Source organism: Pocillopora damicornis, chromosome 4 (genome assembly GCF_964200805.1).
Source record: "Pocillopora damicornis chromosome 4, jaPocDami1.2, whole genome shotgun sequence".
Taxonomy (NCBI): Eukaryota; Metazoa; Cnidaria; class Anthozoa; order Scleractinia; family Pocilloporidae; genus Pocillopora; species Pocillopora damicornis.
In genome coordinates, this window is record NC_142673.1 from 27877339 (window position 1) to 27896112 (window position 18774).

An 18774-nucleotide genomic window follows, 5' to 3' on the forward strand; every position below is an offset into this window, starting at 1 on the left:
CTTGAGAATTTTCTACTCAAAAAATACATTTGTACAACCTTCCTTGATTAACGGAAACTGCAAATTAACAAGAGCAGCACAAAGCTGAAAAATTTTTTGAGAATAGCATCTTAGGTAAGAGGGAATAAAACTTAAAATCTTAAAATCCTTTAACCTGGCGTTAGCCCTCTCTACATGGATTCTGCATTTGGCAATCGACTTAGTTACTTTTATTTCATTTTCAGTAAATTTACCATTGTTTAAGAATGGGGGAATATTTACAGACACACCACTCGGAACTATATCTTGGATTAGAAAGCCCTTGTCAGCAAGAACAAGATCTCCTGGATAAAGGTGTTTCAAAAAACCAGACATTTCCACCATAGCCTTATCTGAAGTTGATCCAGGGTAAAGGTTAGAAACATATGTTATCACCCCATTAGGTGCCACACCAACGAGTACTTTAAATGAATTCATACCTCTGTATGAAGAATAAGTTGCACTTTGATGACTCATTAGGCCAGGGGTTGCAACTTCAATGTCTGTGCAATCTATTATGATCTTACAAGAACTGAACTGTGTAAATGATGACGGCAAACAAGTCTTATTTTTCTCCCTAGAAGGTACTTAGTAGGCCTCCATCGGTCAGGGTCGACCATGGGTATAGCATCCTAATTGTGTGTTTGGCTGGAGCATCTGCGGCTATGACTGTGAAGGCCAATGCGTGAATGGCAGTCCCTGCCGCAAGTGCTGCACGTGTATGCTGTTTGTTGGACGTTGCTGATACTAGAAGCTGATAATAGAAGGTACTGTTGACATCAAAAAAGTGAACAAAATCTCGTGCAAGAGATGAATAAATGTAATGACAATATTAGATATAGTAGTTTCGCTGCATGAAAATAACTGAGCTATATGAAGGTTTGTGTAATTCTGTCTAATCTTTATTAAAGTTATGAATATCTGGTCTTCAAAACTTATTGATTCCACCTTCCAGCCATGAAAATATATTATTGAGTCTTTGAATCTTAAAGTATAAAGTACAACTACATCAAATACTTGCTTAGTTGGAAGACCGGTTTCCATGCGTATTACATCGTCACTTAACGTAGACACTGCGTATTTTTCTCTAAAATATTTTGACTTCTCTTCATGTTGTTGAAGGTCATTTCTCAGCTGCTTTACTTCTGCCTCAAGGATTATCTCCGAAGCAGTTAAATCGTTGAGTACGTCCCGTTCTTGATCTTCACTTTCGTTGCTCTGCAAGGCTTCTCTCATTTTTTCGATGTCGACTAATTCCTTGCCATCTGTACTTTTTTCCAATTTCTTCTTCTTCTTTGGTGGCGGTTTACTGCCAGAAGGGAAAAGTTTTCCTTCGTTGTGCTTAAAAATCTCTGGCCCAAATACCTTCTCGCCATTTCTGAAATGGCAGCTGCAAACACGGCTGTGTTTGCTTGGTTCTCGATCTTCTCTCCTGTTGAAACATATAGAGATGTGGAATGTATTTAGATCAGAGTTGGATTTTGTTAGAAGTAAATCGAAGGAAACAAGCGTCAATCCAACAAGTACCATGTTTATTAGTCCGAAAGCCACAATACTTTAGTTTAGCTGCGATATTCTGGTTTTACAGTATATATGTAAGTTAAAATACAAACCTTAATAATCTTCTCCATCGATCATACTCAGATTTTTTCTTAATATATATATGCGCCCGATTGAAAGGCACACTCCTTTTTTTTCCTCTTTAATTACCAGATGCTGACCGTTAATGGAAGACTGAAACTTTTTAACCAGGATGGTATTATGTTTCTTTGTCTTGATGTCATGGCTAAGGGACACTAGACTGAGTCGAACAAGGGATAACGACCAAGTCAAAGATGACGAGAAACACAAGAGCAAAGTGGAGGCGAAAAAGTATTTTCTTGCAGAAGCTATCCTTACATCTCTCATAAAAATAATTTCAATATGATGAAAAACGAAATTAGTAAATTATTTAGCTGCTCAATCGCTCGAGTAGAACGGCAGGGACGTGTTTAAGTAGAACATAGGATAACAAGAATAAGTCTGGTATATGATATACGATAGGCCGCTGATTGAAGTTGTATAGATACTTAATTTAAACTGCCACAATGAATGAAAATAAATCCACCTTTTACTCTTACGGCATCTGTCTTCTCATACATTTCTATAGGCAAACCCCCACCCCCTTCCCCCCTTCCCCCTTCCCCTATTTGATCTTGTGTACGCACAAGATAAGTATAAGCGTTTAGAGGCACGGCCCTCTTTTGGGGAAAGGAGGTGAAATGTAATAAGTAAGGAATACAGTTTGTTAAAGTTGAAAAAGAGTGGCAGCTCGTGGTTGTAACCTTTTTGTCCCCTATTGTAGTCTTATTTCGTCAAAGAGCATTATATTGCCAAGTGATCGCCAGTTAAGGAGTTACGCTGAGAACGTCTCAAGTCCAACAATATACCCTTCTCGGTCTCTCGGACTTTGGAGGGAGCACCGTGTATAATATGCTTTTTCAGAGTCCAAAAAGCTTAAGCCCGCTTGTTTCGCACTCTTGGAATATCTTTTAATTCAAATTTATACAACCTTGCTATTTTTTTTTCTTTCATCCGCGCGAACTGTTCCTCTTTCCTTATTGCAACCCATTTTTGGTTCTTGTTTTAGATTCAAGGCTGGTTCATTTTAACAACGCGTTTTTGTAGTTACAGCGGACTTAAACCAACTTTGTCCCCAGTATCCTTTTTTTTTACCAACCTGTAGGAATAAAAATCTCTCACAGCCTATTTTCAGCCGTTTGTGAAAATATTGTGGTAGCCATGACCAAGAGTTTATAATCTCTTTCCTCAGATGACATAAAATATTTTTTTCCAATTTTCTACAGGGTCCACCAGAAACTTAGTGGAGAAGTGAGAGATTTTTGACCATGTTGACCTTTTTTTGTCATAGATGTCATGTTTTTCAGTTCACGTGCTCTTCTTTGAGGAAGTATATTCTCAGCCGCCGTAATTTACTTATCAAAAATCTTGACAAGTACGAAACAGGATGTACACACATAAATACAACTAATAAGATTGTATTGAGGTGTTTCTTAGAGATCTAAAGTTAAGGAACAACTCGAAAGGTTTCTAATGCAGAAATCGACAAGAAAATTAGTTGCAACACTTTTATCATTTTAAAAGCATGAAGCTACGCTAGAAAGTTAAGAAAAACATACTTTAGAAAACTAAACAAAGGTTACAGATGGGTGTTACTGATTGGTAAATTTGTAAATGTTTTTTTTTTTAGTTTTTCTAATCACTTACAGTTCAATTGTATTGCTTGGGATTCCATTCGGAATGTATCCATGAACTTGGCATTTAACTACTACACGGGTCCTACCGAAATTGGTACATTGACAAAATTTTTGGCTGCAAACATCACTCTCGCAAGGTGTTACAATCCACAAGACCAAGATAACTTGTATCAGGCCAATAAACATCATTACTGAGTCCACAGTAATCTGCTTGGATCAAAATTAACTTGATTAATGATTCAAACACCGTTGCGGATTTAAAGAAAGTAACCAAGCCTACGAGAAAGATCACATAGAGTGTTTACCAGTCAGTATAGTTTTAGTTTTGATGATCCTCAATGCTTCTAGAAAGAAACCTGTGCTTTTCGATACAGCTTTCTTTTTCGAAAGTGTGCTCTGTAGGTCACTTTCAAGACACATTGAACTTTACAGCTAGATTGCGCACAATGACAGCGATAATTTCAGTTGAAGAAAAAGTATATCGTAAAACGCGTGCTACAACTCGAGTCCTTGTATCTCAGGCACCCTTTGAGCCGTATTATTCGCTGAGTTTCCAAACCCAAATGTGGGAAAGGAAGTAAGCGCTTACTTTACACTCTTTTCTTTTTTTTCATAAAATAAGCATAGGCTGAAATTAACATATATACAACATATAAGAACATGCCTAGCCTGAAAGTCAGCTAAGAACGTCTTTATTTTTCTTTTTTTTTCTTTAATTTTTTTTTTTTTTTTGAACTGTGTTCTAACAAGACAATCGACTTAAATTTTTTAGGGATTTTGTTTTTAAACTAACATTGCGGTATTCTTATCGCACGATACGCTGAAGAGCAACTCATTTTGTAGGATTCCTAGTCACGTCGAGACTGAGTTATTGATATTCTGTACCACGCACCGTTCAGGCTCAAGTCACAACATAAAAAAGAACATTCAGCCTCAGCCAAAAGTTAATTGTTCTTATTATAAAAAAGGGTGTTCATAAATTAACATGTTATGCATCAAAAGACTCACCTGAACGTTCCTCACGGGTAAATGAGTCAACAACTGACTTCTTTGAATAGCAAAACGTTGTTATCAACTCGATGTCTCACGCTGAATTGAATGAAGTCGGCTGAGTTTGTTGAGCTTCATCAAGTTCATGGGAAGTTTTACATTCAGAACCGCCCTGTAGTTCAAAATTGTGACGTGTTTTCCTTTAGAGAAAGGATCGAAAGTAAAGATTAGCATACTTTTTTCGCACTAATACACCATAAAGATATTGAATATTGAAGGAGAGTCTAATGAATTTGTGACCTGCCTGCGAGGGAGTATTTCTAATTGATATAAAATCAGACCTGAACAAAACATAGATATGTGAAGACGATACATTTGTATCAGATATATTCAAATCTGATTAAACACCATCGCTGTTTCAAGTATCACCCCGAAGTGTCGACGTCAGTGTCTTGAATTTTCGTAAATTAAGGAAACCGCAATGATTTTAAGTACATTTTATCATGTTCCGTGACACAATGACAAATGTTGACATAGACGCACGCAAAGCGTTGTTGTTTCGACACTCAGGATTGTTCATGTTGATATCTTGCACGCGATCTTCTAGTTTGAGAGACAAAGAAATTCAAGTCGTCAAGCGAGAATGAATAAATAAGTGACAACGAACGCAGTTAAGTTAATTAACTGTTTCGTGTTCGACCCGAATCTCATTTGTATGTATATCGTTTACAAAGCGGAAAATTACATCAAATGTGGTTGTACTGCTTTTGATCAAGATGATTTTCAAGTACGATTTCAAACACTTTTTGCATTAAGGAAGAGCGTCTTTTTCTTTTAACGCCCAATTAGCATTGTTCCCAATAAAGTGCTGAACGAACAGTTATTTGAAGAGGTTGTTTCCTGTTTGGTTCATGAGCTAAGCTTTCTTACTTTCGTTTGTTCTTCTTTGGATCAAGATGATTTTCAAGCATGATTTCAAACACTTTTTGTATTAAATTTTCTATGCACCGCTTATATATTCCATAATAAAACATCCCGTTCGTACCCTTGGCCGTATGAAATAAACAAATCGAAAAAAAAACTTTTTTACAAACATTTTTACGAATAAGGAAGAGCGTAAGAAGAATTACTGAACGAACAGTTATTTGAAGAGGTTGCTTCCTGTTTGGTTCATGAGCTAATCTTTCTTACTTTCGCTTCCGGTTAGATTTTTGCACAATGATTAAAAAATAATGATAGGTTTAGAACTATTGTTAAATTGTAGTTAATGTCACAAATCTTGATTACGACAAGTGATCGATAAAGGCTCGTTGAAGAACACTTGAATAACAAGGTAAGTGATCTTTCAATTCAACTGAATTTCAACTGAGGAAAGTGTCGATGCACGAGGAATTTGAGAGTTCTTCATAGTAAGTAGAGGCGAGCGCGGGAAATAAACATTAAGGCCCGTGTCTGAATAGTCAAAGTAATTAAAAGTCCATAAACCTGTATGAGTTCGTCATGTTTTTATTTAAGGTCGAGATATGAATGATTCAGGGAAAAGTCAAAATTGATAATATCAGGAAAGAAAACGGAATAGACTGGATTTTGAGCTAAGTCTAACAAAGAGTACCACGACTTTCGACTCACAATACATTTCTTTCTTATGTTCCTTCCTGAAAAGAAATATGATTCGTCATTTTATAGACAAAAAGATAAATATATCTCGCACAAACGCTGCTAGATACGCATAGGCAATTTTCAGTTGATTTTGCTAATTCCATCGGTTATGACTTGAACATAGTTTGTCAATAGTTTTACCAAAGTGATCATTCATTTCCTGTCACGAGGATTGAGAGGGGTTTCAATTTTCGTTTATTTCGCTCTGACGAAGGGCTAACGAAGGGCTAACGCTAGAAACTTCACCTTTTTCACACTTTACGGTGGCTAAATTACGTTTTTAACTCAGTTGTTAACACTAAATTACTTGCTATACGTTCCCACCAACGCAGCACCACAGTTTCTTTAGAAACTTACCCCTTTATTTAAGACACGGTTCACTGCAAAGATAGAGCACAATTTCTGAATTTATAGATAAACTTACTTGATGAAGAGGGTTGTAGATATTTATATCAAGAGGATGTTTGTTTTTATCACATTACAATTTTCTGTAGGTCCCTTATGGACAACTTTTGATCCATAGATTTTATCTCAGTAGTACCGAAGCATTAACTTTAATAAAAATTAACTTGTCTTCCTACAAATACGCAAAACACTCAGAAAAGTTACTCAGTTTTTACTAACGTACTTGTTTTACATGCTTCCTTTTAATTTACCAGGTTGCTAGGAATAATAGGTGAAGGTTTTTTATTTTCATCAGAAAGATTTGTTGCGTCGTACATCAAAATTAACTATTTTCCACAGATATTGCTATCCACTTCTCGGATACGAAGAAAATGATGATTTCAGCCATTCAGCAGTGGCGAACTATGTCCTTGAACTTGTTCCTTTTCGTTATCGGTGGAGGAGCAGGATATCCCCAGGGAATAGAATTTAAAAATGCGTCGATCTGTGATGGTTAGTTGTTTCATTTCATTTTTATTGAAATTGTTTCAGTGAACTCTGAACATTTTCCTGTTATTAAAACAGGATAGGAATTAAAGGGTAGTCGGCGGTACGCATTCGGATTCGACTAAGTGCAATAAGGCATCAAAGTCTGGAGTAGCTTGCAGCTTGCAGCAGGGGCGACCAGTTGTTATTTAACACCTAATGTGGGGGGGGGATCAGTCGTCGCTGAAAGGGAATAAATGGGTGGGGGGGGGGGCTAGAGATTATTGACGGCCAATGAGAGAGGATCATTACAACACTTCAGAGCTTTACAGGGAGATAAGGTAGATCTCATTGTGACGCAATAAATAAATCTCTCCACCCCGAAGCAGTCCATTAGAAAACTTCAACAATCAGACGAGCAAAACCGTTACAAAAAGGGGAAGAGGAGATTTAGCTTGTCTCTTTTTTCCTGAGTTTTTGTTGTGCTGCATCATTTTCCGTCAGTCATCTAAGATGTTAAAGATAGAGTCAAATGCATGCGTTTATTAAAAGCTTTAACGTGGGAAAATCATTTTTGGTTCTTCAGCAAAGACAGTCGCCTGGTCATTATATTTTAATGAGTTTAAAAGTTTTTACGATCATGATTTTATGACGAGTTTACCAGCCTTTTTAAGATGGTATGGAACACAATAATGACACTTTCAGTGAAAGTTTCGATTTGTCGACAGGCTTTCATGACCATACAGCAAAAATCAAAATATCTCCACGGCCTTTTATAGGCACTGGAACTCTCGCCACTGTAAGTGCAACACTAGCCCCCGGTAAGTTGATTACAGAACTAAAGAGAATAATAACATGATTTAGACATAACGCGTGCTCTGATTGGTCAGAAGTCTATTGTACATTTACCTGTAAACCCATAGAAAATGAAACATCTTTCCTCCTTATCAAATGGCGCCACACAAGGCGAATTCTTAGAATTTAATTTTTTAAAGACCTTTGGTAGGGAGAAAACCAAGAGGAAACTTGAACGTCAAAAACAACGGCAAATGTTTCATTATTTTAGCATGATCAAATCTTTCATTTAAAACTCAGTTTAGGTAACTGGTTGCTCCGTACGTCTTACGCCTTTATTTTTCGCTGCGCGGTTGAAATAAAAGAGCTTCAGTAATTCTCGACTAGAATTCCCTAAAGTACTCCCTGAGAATCAAAAGTTGGCATGTTTTTGCTTCAAGAAGATTGTAGCGACAAACTAAGTGGATTTTCATTGAGGTGTTTAATGAGAATCATATTTATATAAAAAAAAAAGATATTTGCAAAGTGAATGTGCTTTCAAGATTTATGGCAATGTCGTTTACTGTCCGCGATTTCAGCTGCAAAGCTTTAAAAGAGTTTCAAAAGTCGTGTTTTTCCATGAATTACGAGTGTCTTGTTCTGATTCAAAAGAATAAAGGAAATTTTTTCATTGTAGAATTTATTTGTGGTTGTCCCGGGCGCGCTCGTCTATCGCGTCCTATTTTGTTTGAAAAGAAATTTTCAAACTTTTCGATCCTCAGCGGTCAGTCCGTAAGTCGACCTCGAACCGAATATTTTCCCGTCCGACCCTCGCTCTCAGTTAAATATTACATAGTATTTAAAATTCTATTTTTCAGTGAGGCTCCAAGGGTTTCTCTAGAGTGCAAATGAAAAAAACATTGGCACAATGCTGCGTAAAAAAGGGAGAAAAAAAAGAAAGAAAGCTGAGCTAAAGGAAAGGGAATTCATATACATAACGACGAGAAAAAGTGTCGATACACCGTTAAAACTGGAACTTAACGGTAGAAAGTTTAAAGAAGAATTTGCCATTCAAATTCAAATTTATTTCAGACTTGTTTCAGAAAATAGGGCGCAATAATCGCAATGGTACAATTTTAGCATAAAAACTGCTTCCCTTTCAACTCCCGGTTACGCGAGCTTCGACTGTACCTTATCAATGACTAATCCTTTTCTTCTTCAGCGGTTGATGTCCTAGACGCGTACTCGAATTACATAATAAAGTCAGAATCAGACGGAAAAGTCATCCTCAAGGGGAGGGAAAATGTTTGCAAAAAAGCAGATTTCCAAGAATTATGCAGCTTACCTGCAGACGGTAAGTAGGGTATATAATGATCAGAATGAAAATGTAATGCTCCGTTCAAAATTGATAAAGTTGTTAATGCAGTGGTAGATCAAGTAAGTTTGAATAATCTGTCTATGCGTCGACCTTCGGTTCTATTTGAGTCTAGAATATTCTTATGCAGGAACAGAATACTGAGACCTCAACAGTTTATGCTCTGATCTTTTAATTTACCAAATCTGATCTCCCATCCCTTCGTTTTCTTTTGAAAACGCATACTCTTTAAAACGTTTTGACAAATCATCCAAACTAAAAACGTCCAATTACAAGAACGCCGATGACAGTAGAAGCTCTTGGACACAGTCAGTTTAAACACGCCAGTCGTTTTAATGTAGACATGCGTAATGGCTTCCTGTGGTCGATATGCAGCTCTGCACTCTGCAAAGGTTTTTCCTTTTCTCCATTCAAATTAGGACTCTAGTAATAAAATAAAGGCTTTCCCTTTAGATCTATCTGCACCTTGAAAATATTTAGGCCATTACTGTTTCCTAATGGTGGCTTGCTGCTGTGATAGGCACGGCTTTTCACGAATCGTGAAATTTGAACATTTAGATATATATCCTAGCCAAATCGTTATATCATAAAACCCCAGGATGGGTTCCAAAGGAACATCTGAAAAATTCAGAAAAAAGCATATATTTTGAGCTGATGATTTATTTAGACGCTATCTTGCTGTTATATTAACAATTGGTTCATACGTCAGCGTGCTTTCATTGAGATATGAAGCTCGTGGGAAGTTTGGAGAGCACGAAAGATGCGTAAGAGTTGCTCGAGGCGTAGCCGAGAGCAACTCTAGCTTCTTTCGTGCTCTCCAAGTTTCCCAAGTGCTTCATATCTCGATGAACGCACAGCTGACGTATGAAGCAATTGTTTTATAACATATTCAACCCGATGGAAAATCTTTTTCTCGACGGTTTTGTTTGCTGACATCTGAGCGTGAACAATAGGAATATGAAGCACGCTCGCGCAATAGAATTTGATTAGACAAATTTACCAGCTGTTATAATTGTTGTTGAAGTTGCTTTATTGCTGATGCTAATAACTATTATTTCCTCCTGTTTTTCTGTACCCTTTCCTGATCTACTTGTTTCCTTTCTTTTAGAGACTCACGTGTTCACTTACTCAGGTAAATTGGCAGCAATTCCATAATTTTTCAAGGTAATAGATTTAGTGACATGGGCGAGTTTCAAGCCTCCTTATTATAATCCTTAGCTTCTATTCACATTTATTTTTTCTGTTTTTATCGCATTAGTTGCTTTCTGACCATTCAGTAGTTGTTAACTTTTTCTTGGCACTAATGAGCATTAGATTAAGTTCTGGTCGATTTGCATAAGTCATAGTGTTAAGAAACGAGAAACAGGTTAAATAAATATACGCACCCGATTAAAAGGCACACTCCTTTCTTTTTTTTCTTGAATTGCCAGATGCTGACCTTTAATGGAAGACTGCAATATTTTAACCAGGATGGTATTATGTTTCTTTGTCTTGATTTCGTGGCTAAGGGACACTAGACTGAGACGAACAAGGGATAACGACCAAGTCACGACCAAGATGAGGAGAAACGCGAAGGCATAGTGGAGGAGAAAAAGTATTTTCTTGCAGAAGCTATCGTTACATCTCTCATAAAAAATAATTTCATCATCAATGTGACGAAAAACGAAATTAGTTAATCATTTAGCTACTCAATCGCTTAAGGAGAACGTCAGGGACATATTTAAGTAGAACATAGGATAACAAGCGTAAGTCTGGTATATGATATACGATAGGCCAGCGATTGAAGTAGTATAGATATCTAATGCCCTGTTCACACCAATTTAAACAAGTTTCATTAAACGTAGTTTTTTTAAACATGGTTTTATAAAACATGTGTTGCTCAAGAACCGTTCACACTGCAGACTGGGTTAGGTACTACGCAGCCTCGTTTTGATATTAATTGTTACCAACAAAATTAAAGACGCAATAAAAATGGCGGTCAGTTTAAATCACAATATCCTGCTGTTGTTGGCGCAGTCACGGCTGAGGGAAAACCTCAGAATTACACAAAACCGACAGAGAAACGCAGAGAGACGGTTTAATCGCTATGTCCGTTGGAGACGTCTCGTTTCATCATTGTTTTTCCGTTTTTTGCTTCGATTTCTTCTCCGACATCTTCCTGTTCGCCGTATTTGGCTAAAACCCCGGTCGCAGATATTTTGGGAAGAGACTTGCCAAGATTGGGAAGAAAAGGACTGGAATGAGAATTTTCGCATGTCTAAAGAAGCATTTAATCGCCTTTTCCGAGAACTTTCGCCACATATCTCTAAAAGGGACACCAATTACAGGAAAGCCGTTACAGTGCGTCATCGAGTTGCCATAACATTATATTATTGGCTTGCGGACACGGCTCACTTTCGAACGGTCGGAAATCTATTTGGTGTCGGAAAATCCACTGTTTGTGGTATTGTGCGACAGGTATGCGAGGTGATAGTGAACGTTCTTCTTCCCAATTATATAAACGTTCCCCAAAATCAACATGAAGTCCAAGAAAAAATTGAAGGTTTTAAAAGTCGCGCGGGTTTTCCCCAGGTGGTTGCAGCAGTCGATGGTTGCCATGTCCCAGTCATTGGACCTCGGCAAAGTCCAGATGATTTTGTTAACAGGAAGGGATTCCACTCATTAATCCTTCAGGGGCTAGTAGATTGTAATTATCTATTTCTTGATATATGTGTTGGATGGCCGGGTAAAGTACACGACGCACGTGTCTTCAAGAACTCTTCATTGTTTGCCTTGTGTTGTGCCAGAGCTTTTCTTCCGCTCGACATGTCGGTGATGATATCTGGTGTACAAGTTCCTCCCCTGATATTAGGTGACTCAGCTTATGCTCTCAGCAATTGGCTGATGAAACCATATATTGATCGTGGAAATCTGACCCCGGAGGAACGCAGTTTCAACATAAAACACAGCACGACTAGAGTAGTTGTTGAAAATGCCTTTGGTCGATTGAAGGGAAGGTTCAGAAGCATTGGGAAGAGACTGGACTTAAAAGTTGAAAATGCCTGCAATGTCATCGCAGCGTGTTGTGTTTTACATAATTATTGTGAGATGCGAAACGAGTCTTTTGATAACCAATGGCTCAATGATATTCACATTCATGCTGGAGTTTGTCCAGGTGATCCAAACCAAAGGCAGAACACAAATGCTGTTGCAATAAGAGATGCAATTAAAAGATTCTTAATATAAATATTCATTGTCACATGCATCACTTGAACATGAGTGTTCAACATAAGCATCTCTCACAGGCAAATAATCCATCAAAGAGTTTGCATCTCTAGCTCAAAAAAGTTGTTTATATGAATACTTTCTCCCTTTAAGGTTTATTGTATACAGTGCAAATAGTTTCATAAATAATGGGAGAGTCAAGATCTTTTAAAGGACACTCCTCTGAGAGGGTCAAGCAGTGTTCCATTTGTAATTACAGTTGTATAAATGAGATTTGAAAAGTAAATTGTCAATTGTGTAAATTAAAATTACTGATGGCAAACTTTGATTGTCTGTGGTATTCTTTGAAACCCCCACATTTTTTTTGAACATTTCAAAACCTGGACACCATCTGAGCACAATTAAAGATGCAGTCATTGCAAGTTTGCCATTTCACATGTGAAATAAACATATTAGCACTGAAATTATGCTAAAAAATTAGGGAGTAGTTTGAAACCCATGGTGTGACATATGCTAATTTAGCCATGCATACTACATGTTCACATAAAATACTAATTTGAGTGCAAGACTTGCATCTTCCTCTCTGAGTATTAGATGTAGGCATAAAGAAGGAGGGGGACAATCTCAGCTTTTCGATCAAAGTGTTCAGTTCGAATAGCAAGGAGATCTACTCACTCAGTGACATGGCCTCAGCTGGCATTAATGTCAGCAAAACTAATTTAATTCATTAACTTTTTGCTCTTGTTCCATTGCAAGTGACTGTGTAATTATACACCAGACTTTTTTGGTTAGTCCCTTACAAGAAAGAATAATTAAACAAACAAACACACAGAGCTCTCTGTTGTAAATTTATCAAGGAGACTTAAAAGACATCATTCATATGACCCTCTCTCTCTGAACAACTGATGGAACCTCAGAAACAAATTTCATCATTTTAAAGGTGGATCAAAACTTTATTTCAAATATTAAATCAATTTTTCCAAAAGATCCTAACCACTGTGCACAAAAATATTCATTTATTTCATTAATTTTCTGGAGCATTTTTTAAATACTCTGGGCCAGGTCATTCAAAGGTGGCTTAACTTAACCCAGGGTTAGTGTGAAATTTGATTTCAAATATGAAAATTTAAAAAGAAATCCATTTTCTTTTTTTTTTTTTGTCTACAATTTGATGATTAGATGGTCTAAAAGGAATAGGGAAAATTATCCCAAAAAAGACTCCTGAATAAAGAAATAAAGAAGCTGAATCAAAATGCAACCCTGGGTTAGTGTTAATCGGCCTCTGAACAACTAGGCTCTGCCGGAAAATTAAAAATAACACTTAAAGGAAAAAAACGATTTTTATTTTCTCAAAGAAAAAAAAAAGCATATTCAATTGAAGACAACTATAGAAGACAATTAGTTCAAGTAAAGAAAAGTTAACCAGAGCATGTCAACATCAATGATCTAATCGGTAAGTTCAATATAGTTTTCTTTTTTTTCTTGCACCTTCTCCAACGACTGGGAATCGGCTATTAGATTTCGTGAAACATCGTTCAACTTACAACATAAATAAAGACGAAAACTAAACCAACTGAAACTGTCGCAGGTACGATCGCAAATTAAATTGTTGAAGACACGTACTTTTTATTTTCGAAGTACCTGCGCCAATTTCAGCAGAAACTCCTGGTCTTCTTTCCTTCTTCTCTCCTCCCTTTATTCTTCTCGTCTTTCACGAGCCTCCTCTGCGGCAAGAAAACTCCTATCAGCAGCTTGTTGATAGGAAACAAATGCCTCCAACGCCTTGTCAATTTGTGTTAAGGCACCGTCGTTGACACCTTCCGCTTCTTCGTAGCGGGTTTGAAAAATGGCTTGCCAGCATCAGTTGTTCTTTCTGTGAAGGAATACAAGAAATCTTTAAAGGCAGAAGTTAAAGTTTGAGCCAATACTTATCTCAATATTTTTGTTCAACTCCACTCATCTTGGAAGTAAAATTATCAAGAAATTTTGTTAGAGATTACAGACAACGTAGGCGCCGATATTGAAACATTTTCTTGGCCTATTGTCTGACCCTCCAATCAGCGAAAGTTTTCAAAGCTCACCTGTCAAACATTCACCCTTGTTTGGTTGAGGAAATTTTCCGGCTGTTTTGTTGTTGCTGCCGACGCTGGTGCCGCCGCTTCTCACATTCGTCTTTGTAGGAGCGATGCGCACTTACTAATGTGTGTACTCTTGTTTTGCAGGCATCTTCATCACGGTCTTCGTAGCCTGCCGCTCGAATAAAATCACTTATTTCTTGTCATATAGGCCTCTTTCTGGCACAAGATATTAACTTCATTTGTATATTTTCGTCCCCCCACTTCTGTAGTAACAATAACGTTTCCTGGTTTTCCCAAATCCTTCCGCGGGTTTTTTTGGCAACCGCCATCTTTAATGTGTTTAGTTAAACACGAAAGTTAAACAACCTTATTTAGGTAGTTTTATTAAACACGGTTTTAAACATGTTTGGCTACACGCGCCTGCGGTGTGAACAGGTAGTTTAATAAAACCAGTTTAGTAAAACAAGATTTAAACATGTTTAAGCTTTGGTGTGAACGGGGTATAAGTTAAACTGCTACTATGAAAATAAATTCACCTTTTACTCTTACGGTATCTGTCTTCTCATACATTTCCTTAATTTAAGCAACCCCCCCACCCCCTCCCCCCTTCCCCCTTCCCCTATTTGATCTTCTGTACGCAAAAGATAAGTATAAGCGATTAGAGGTTCAGCTCTCTTTTGGGGGAAGGAGGTGAAATGCAATGAGTGAGGAATGCAGTTTGTAAAAGTTTAAAAAAAGTGGCGGCTCATGGTTGTTACCTTTTTAACTCGTGAATTGCGCGCATGCGCAAGGGTGAGTTGTAGATAGGATGTGGATAATGGTACTCGCTCGCCCGCTCGATTGGTCGATTCCTGTAAACTTTTTTTCGATTTTGGGCTTTTGAGTGCATTTAACAGTTTTTGGTGAGTAATAAACAAACAAAATGAATGGCGACCTTTGTTGCCAAGAGTAGTGATGGGGCGGAAAAGAAGCCAATGATAATCTTAAAAGGGTTTTTTTTTTTTTTTTTTTTTTTTGTTAATAAGCGGCGCCAGCGACTGGCAGGCGTGCAAGGATTCACCCTGAAATAAGAGAACAACCTTCGTTTTCCATAAAATTGTAATTTACAATCCTTGAACTTGAAAACAATCCGAAGATGCATTTAAAATATCTCTTACTCCGAAGCGCTCGAAGTTTACAGGTGTTCAAAGGCTTTTTCTGTTATGGCGCGAGCTTGGGGACAAAATCGATCATTACATTTCTTATCGTGTGTTTTTCCTGTATGAAGCAACAAAAGGTGCCAGCGACTAACGAAATTTCAAGTTAACACGAAAATCAAACAACACCTAAACAAATAATTTAGGCTACCGATTTGCAGTGAATTTTTAAAAGAACAATTTTCTTTTAAGTTTCAAGACAATTTGAAGATTCAAAATAAACATTACGTAATAAAATGCGAAATTTATACACCACAAAATTGATAAATAGGCCTGAAATGAAATTCTGTCTTGTTCTTGATTATACGTTGCCTAGCACGTGACCAAAATCTACCCAGGCGGAATTCCAAAGTGACGGTAGCAGTCTGGGCTTAGTAATATCACTCAAAAGTCGTTCCCGTTTGTCTCATTTGATAAAGACGGAAACATTAATGCTTTCATTAAGACAGTATCGCCTTGATTTTCCGAAATTTACATGATAGACAGTAAATTTCACTTTTCACCCACATTTACTTCCAACCATTTCAGCTGAACCAGAAACAATAATGATATTGGTTAAAACACATGACATCATCCACCCTTGTCAAATGCAATAGCATTATCATTTCAATTGTAATGCCTTCTCATCCCAACGTTATTTTGTTTCTTTGCTACATTAGCGAACACTGAACTACTGCTCCTACTTTAAATATGACAATCAACCACTAAATTCCCAAACCCTAACCCTAAGCAACATTAAATATAATCCAAAAATCATGTAAGTCATCTGTCAATTCACGAGTTTGCTCACAGAGCACTTCGATTGTCCCTTATTGTGGACTTATTTCATCATAGAACATTATATTGCCCAGTGATCGCCAATCAAGGAGTTACGCTGAGAACGTCTCAAGTCCAACAATATACCTTTGCTTGATCTCTCGGACTTTGAAGGGAGCACCGTGTGTAATATGCTTTTTAAGAGTCTAAAAGCTTAGGTCCGATTCTTTCGCACTCTTGGAATATCTATTCTATATTTCTATTTCACATGGTAGACAACTTTGCTTTTTTTTTCTTTTATTCGCGCGAACTGTTCCTCTCTCCTGACTGCAACCCGTTTTTGATTCTTGCTTTATATTGAAGGCTGGCTCATTTCGTAGTCACAGCGGACTCAAACCAACTTTGTCCCCAGTATCCCTTTTCTTACCAGCCCCTAAGAGATCAAATCTCTCACTGCCTACTTTCAGCCGTTTTGTAACAGTTGTTAGTAAACTAACCAACCCACCCCACCCCCCCCCCTTTTCTTTCCTATGAGTTGTCCACCTCCCTTTTGTACTAACTTGGAGGTTGACACAAGCTGACGTAGTAACAGTAAAACATCGATCACTAATGTACCTGATAAGTATTCAATTTATTAGTATTGTTAATTAAGTTTGGACTCTGAGACCTTGTCTTACAATATTTTTTGTTCCAAGATGACTTTTTTGATTATCAAATATCTAAGTGACTCACTTTGTAAACAGGTCGTCAGTTCGATTCTATTTTGAAGTGATATATTACTCCCTCTTACCTATTCGAACTCGTTCTTTAAGGGTGGGGTGTAACTGATTTCCAGTTTATACTCCCCTAGGTAGGATAATTGTTGACAATTCTCTCAATCAATATCATAAAGTCGTTGTTATCAGAGACATTTCGCAGTTTTAACACAAAAATGTTTCCATCCTACTGTCTAATCTATTTCTTTAATTTGTCCTCCTCCTCGTGAGTCAGCTACTCATTCTTGCCTTTTAGTACACTTTGAACACCGCATCAAAACAGAGAAACATGATATACTCTTCATTGAAAAATTGATTTCTTGCTTTAACAGTCAGCATCTAATGGTTTAAGGAATGAAAACAGAAGTAGAATTTCTTTAACGTAAACACATAGATTACTCTGTCTTGCTTCTCTGTAGAAGCAACGACCACTATGACATGAGCATTGATGAAAATCATCATCATTATCACCATCATTTGCAGAAAATCACTGTAAATATGGATACGGGAGCAATGGTTGTTGGGTATAAAAGCTCACCTATTTGGTGAAATAGTAAGCTGAATAGAGATAAAGATAGAACAAAATTCAAACAAAGAGACAAACAAACAAACAAACAAAAATAGGAACTGCGCAGCAGAGCCACCTTATAACAATCTCAAGCACTGTAAACACATGGCTGGTTGAACACCTATTTATTATTTGATTACCTTCAAAAATGGTGGAAGTTCTGTTAATTTTGTAGAAATAGTCTTCACTTGAGTTTCTGGGAAAAAATAGACATGCTAGTAAATAAATAACAGCCGATGGTCTATCCGCATAAAGTTTCATTTTGTATTATTTTTTTCGCTTCAAAACACCTTACCACCGGCAGGAAAGTTGCACAAGTCTGGATGGCTTTCGCATAAATGGTCATCCCTGCCTCTAATAACCGCCTTGCTTTCCGATTCTAACCCATACTCGTATTCAATAGTGACATCAAGGACATCTACAGCTGTCGGAAACAAACACCAGTAAGAAACATGGCGCAGTATGCCCTCAAGTGGGGAGAGTTTGTAAAGCTGATGTTTCGAGCATTAGCCCTTCGTAATACACCTTTTGCTATTCATTTACACAAAATGAGCATTCATTTACGTCAACAGTTGAAACTATACGGCAAATATACATTCATTAGCACTTCAATGAAATTCATGAACGCGAACGAACTTTCAATAACGCTATTTGCATTTGTATTAACATTCAATAGCATCAACGGATGAACAATTGCACCTTTGGACAATCAAACATAACAAATATACTTTCAATCTCGCGTAATGATTGATCAATAACACCAATAGAAAATCAATTGCATAGTATGACAATCAATTGCGTATTAGAGACATTCAATAATACAATTTGCATAGAGACGTACATTCAATTGCACCTTCATACAATCGTTTATTCAAAATGGTTAATCATTAACGTGAACTGACAAACATTGGTGTTTTTCGAATAAACAGTAGGATGAAAAAAATATTCATTATTGTCATTCATCGTAGTTATATGTATTTTATAATACTGAACAAAAATACAAGAGTATGTACATTATCATTTAAATTTTATGTTCCTTTTTGCACAATATTTTGCTGAAGCAGATATAAAATAAAGAACATTTTACATGTTCAGTACACTGTACGCTGTATGAACAAGTGGACAGAAATAACCGGAGAAAATCATGCCACCAAGAAACAGAATCCTACTTGAACAGCGTCAAAGAACTATTCAAGCCTTCGAAGATGTGAGTGAAGATTATTTGACGGTTGCCGCTACTATCGGAGTGAACCGTTCAACTGCAAGAAGTATCG

General features: G+C 37.1%; 4 protein-coding genes and 1 pseudogene across 5 annotated transcripts in view; 2 read left to right on the forward strand and 3 right to left on the reverse strand.

Annotated features, from left to right (window-relative positions):
- Positions 1-12: 12 nt before the first annotated feature.
- LOC149047524 (uncharacterized) lies at positions 13-2159 on the reverse strand. The gene is made up of 4 exons (XM_089204278.1): positions 2139-2159; positions 1632-1669; positions 786-1450; positions 13-602 (listed from the first exon to the last, which is right to left on the reverse strand). Exons 1-4 carry the CDS (start codon positions 2157-2159, stop codon positions 13-15), a joined length of 1314 nt encoding a protein of 437 aa, XP_089060404.1.
- Positions 2160-6700: 4541 nt separating this feature from the next.
- Positions 6701-18774, forward strand: part of LOC149047525 (uncharacterized) — a 41915-nt gene continuing 29841 nt past the window's right edge. Inside the window, exons 1-3 of the mRNA XM_089204623.1 lie at positions 6701-6821; positions 7523-7615; positions 8791-8922. Of these exons, the coding sequence (XP_089060749.1) occupies positions 6701-6821; positions 7523-7615; positions 8791-8922 (346 nt within the window). The remainder of the gene's footprint in view (positions 6822-7522; positions 7616-8790; positions 8923-18774) is intronic.
- On the reverse strand, positions 11646-14803 carry LOC149047526 (uncharacterized; annotated as a pseudogene). Its single transcript, XR_016185451.1, has 2 exons — positions 14314-14803; positions 11646-14041 (listed from the first exon to the last, which is right to left on the reverse strand). The product of XR_016185451.1 is annotated as an uncharacterized LOC149047526 (transcript).
- The window catches only part of LOC149047527 (uncharacterized), a 7404-nt gene continuing 5422 nt past the window's right edge, over positions 16793-18774 (reverse strand). The window contains exons 4-6 of the mRNA XM_089204620.1: positions 17796-17924; positions 17641-17696; positions 16793-17271 (exon numbers count right to left, since the gene is read on the reverse strand). Coding sequence (XP_089060746.1) covers positions 17185-17271; positions 17641-17696; positions 17796-17924 — 272 coding nt within the window. The 3' untranslated portion in view covers positions 16793-17184. The remainder of the gene's footprint in view (positions 17272-17640; positions 17697-17795; positions 17925-18774) is intronic.
- Positions 18645-18774, forward strand: part of LOC149047528 (uncharacterized) — a 1230-nt gene continuing 1100 nt past the window's right edge. Inside the window, exon 1 of the mRNA XM_089204615.1 lies at positions 18645-18774. This exon is cut by the window's right edge and continues 1100 nt beyond it. Within this exon, the coding sequence (XP_089060741.1) occupies positions 18645-18774 (130 nt within the window).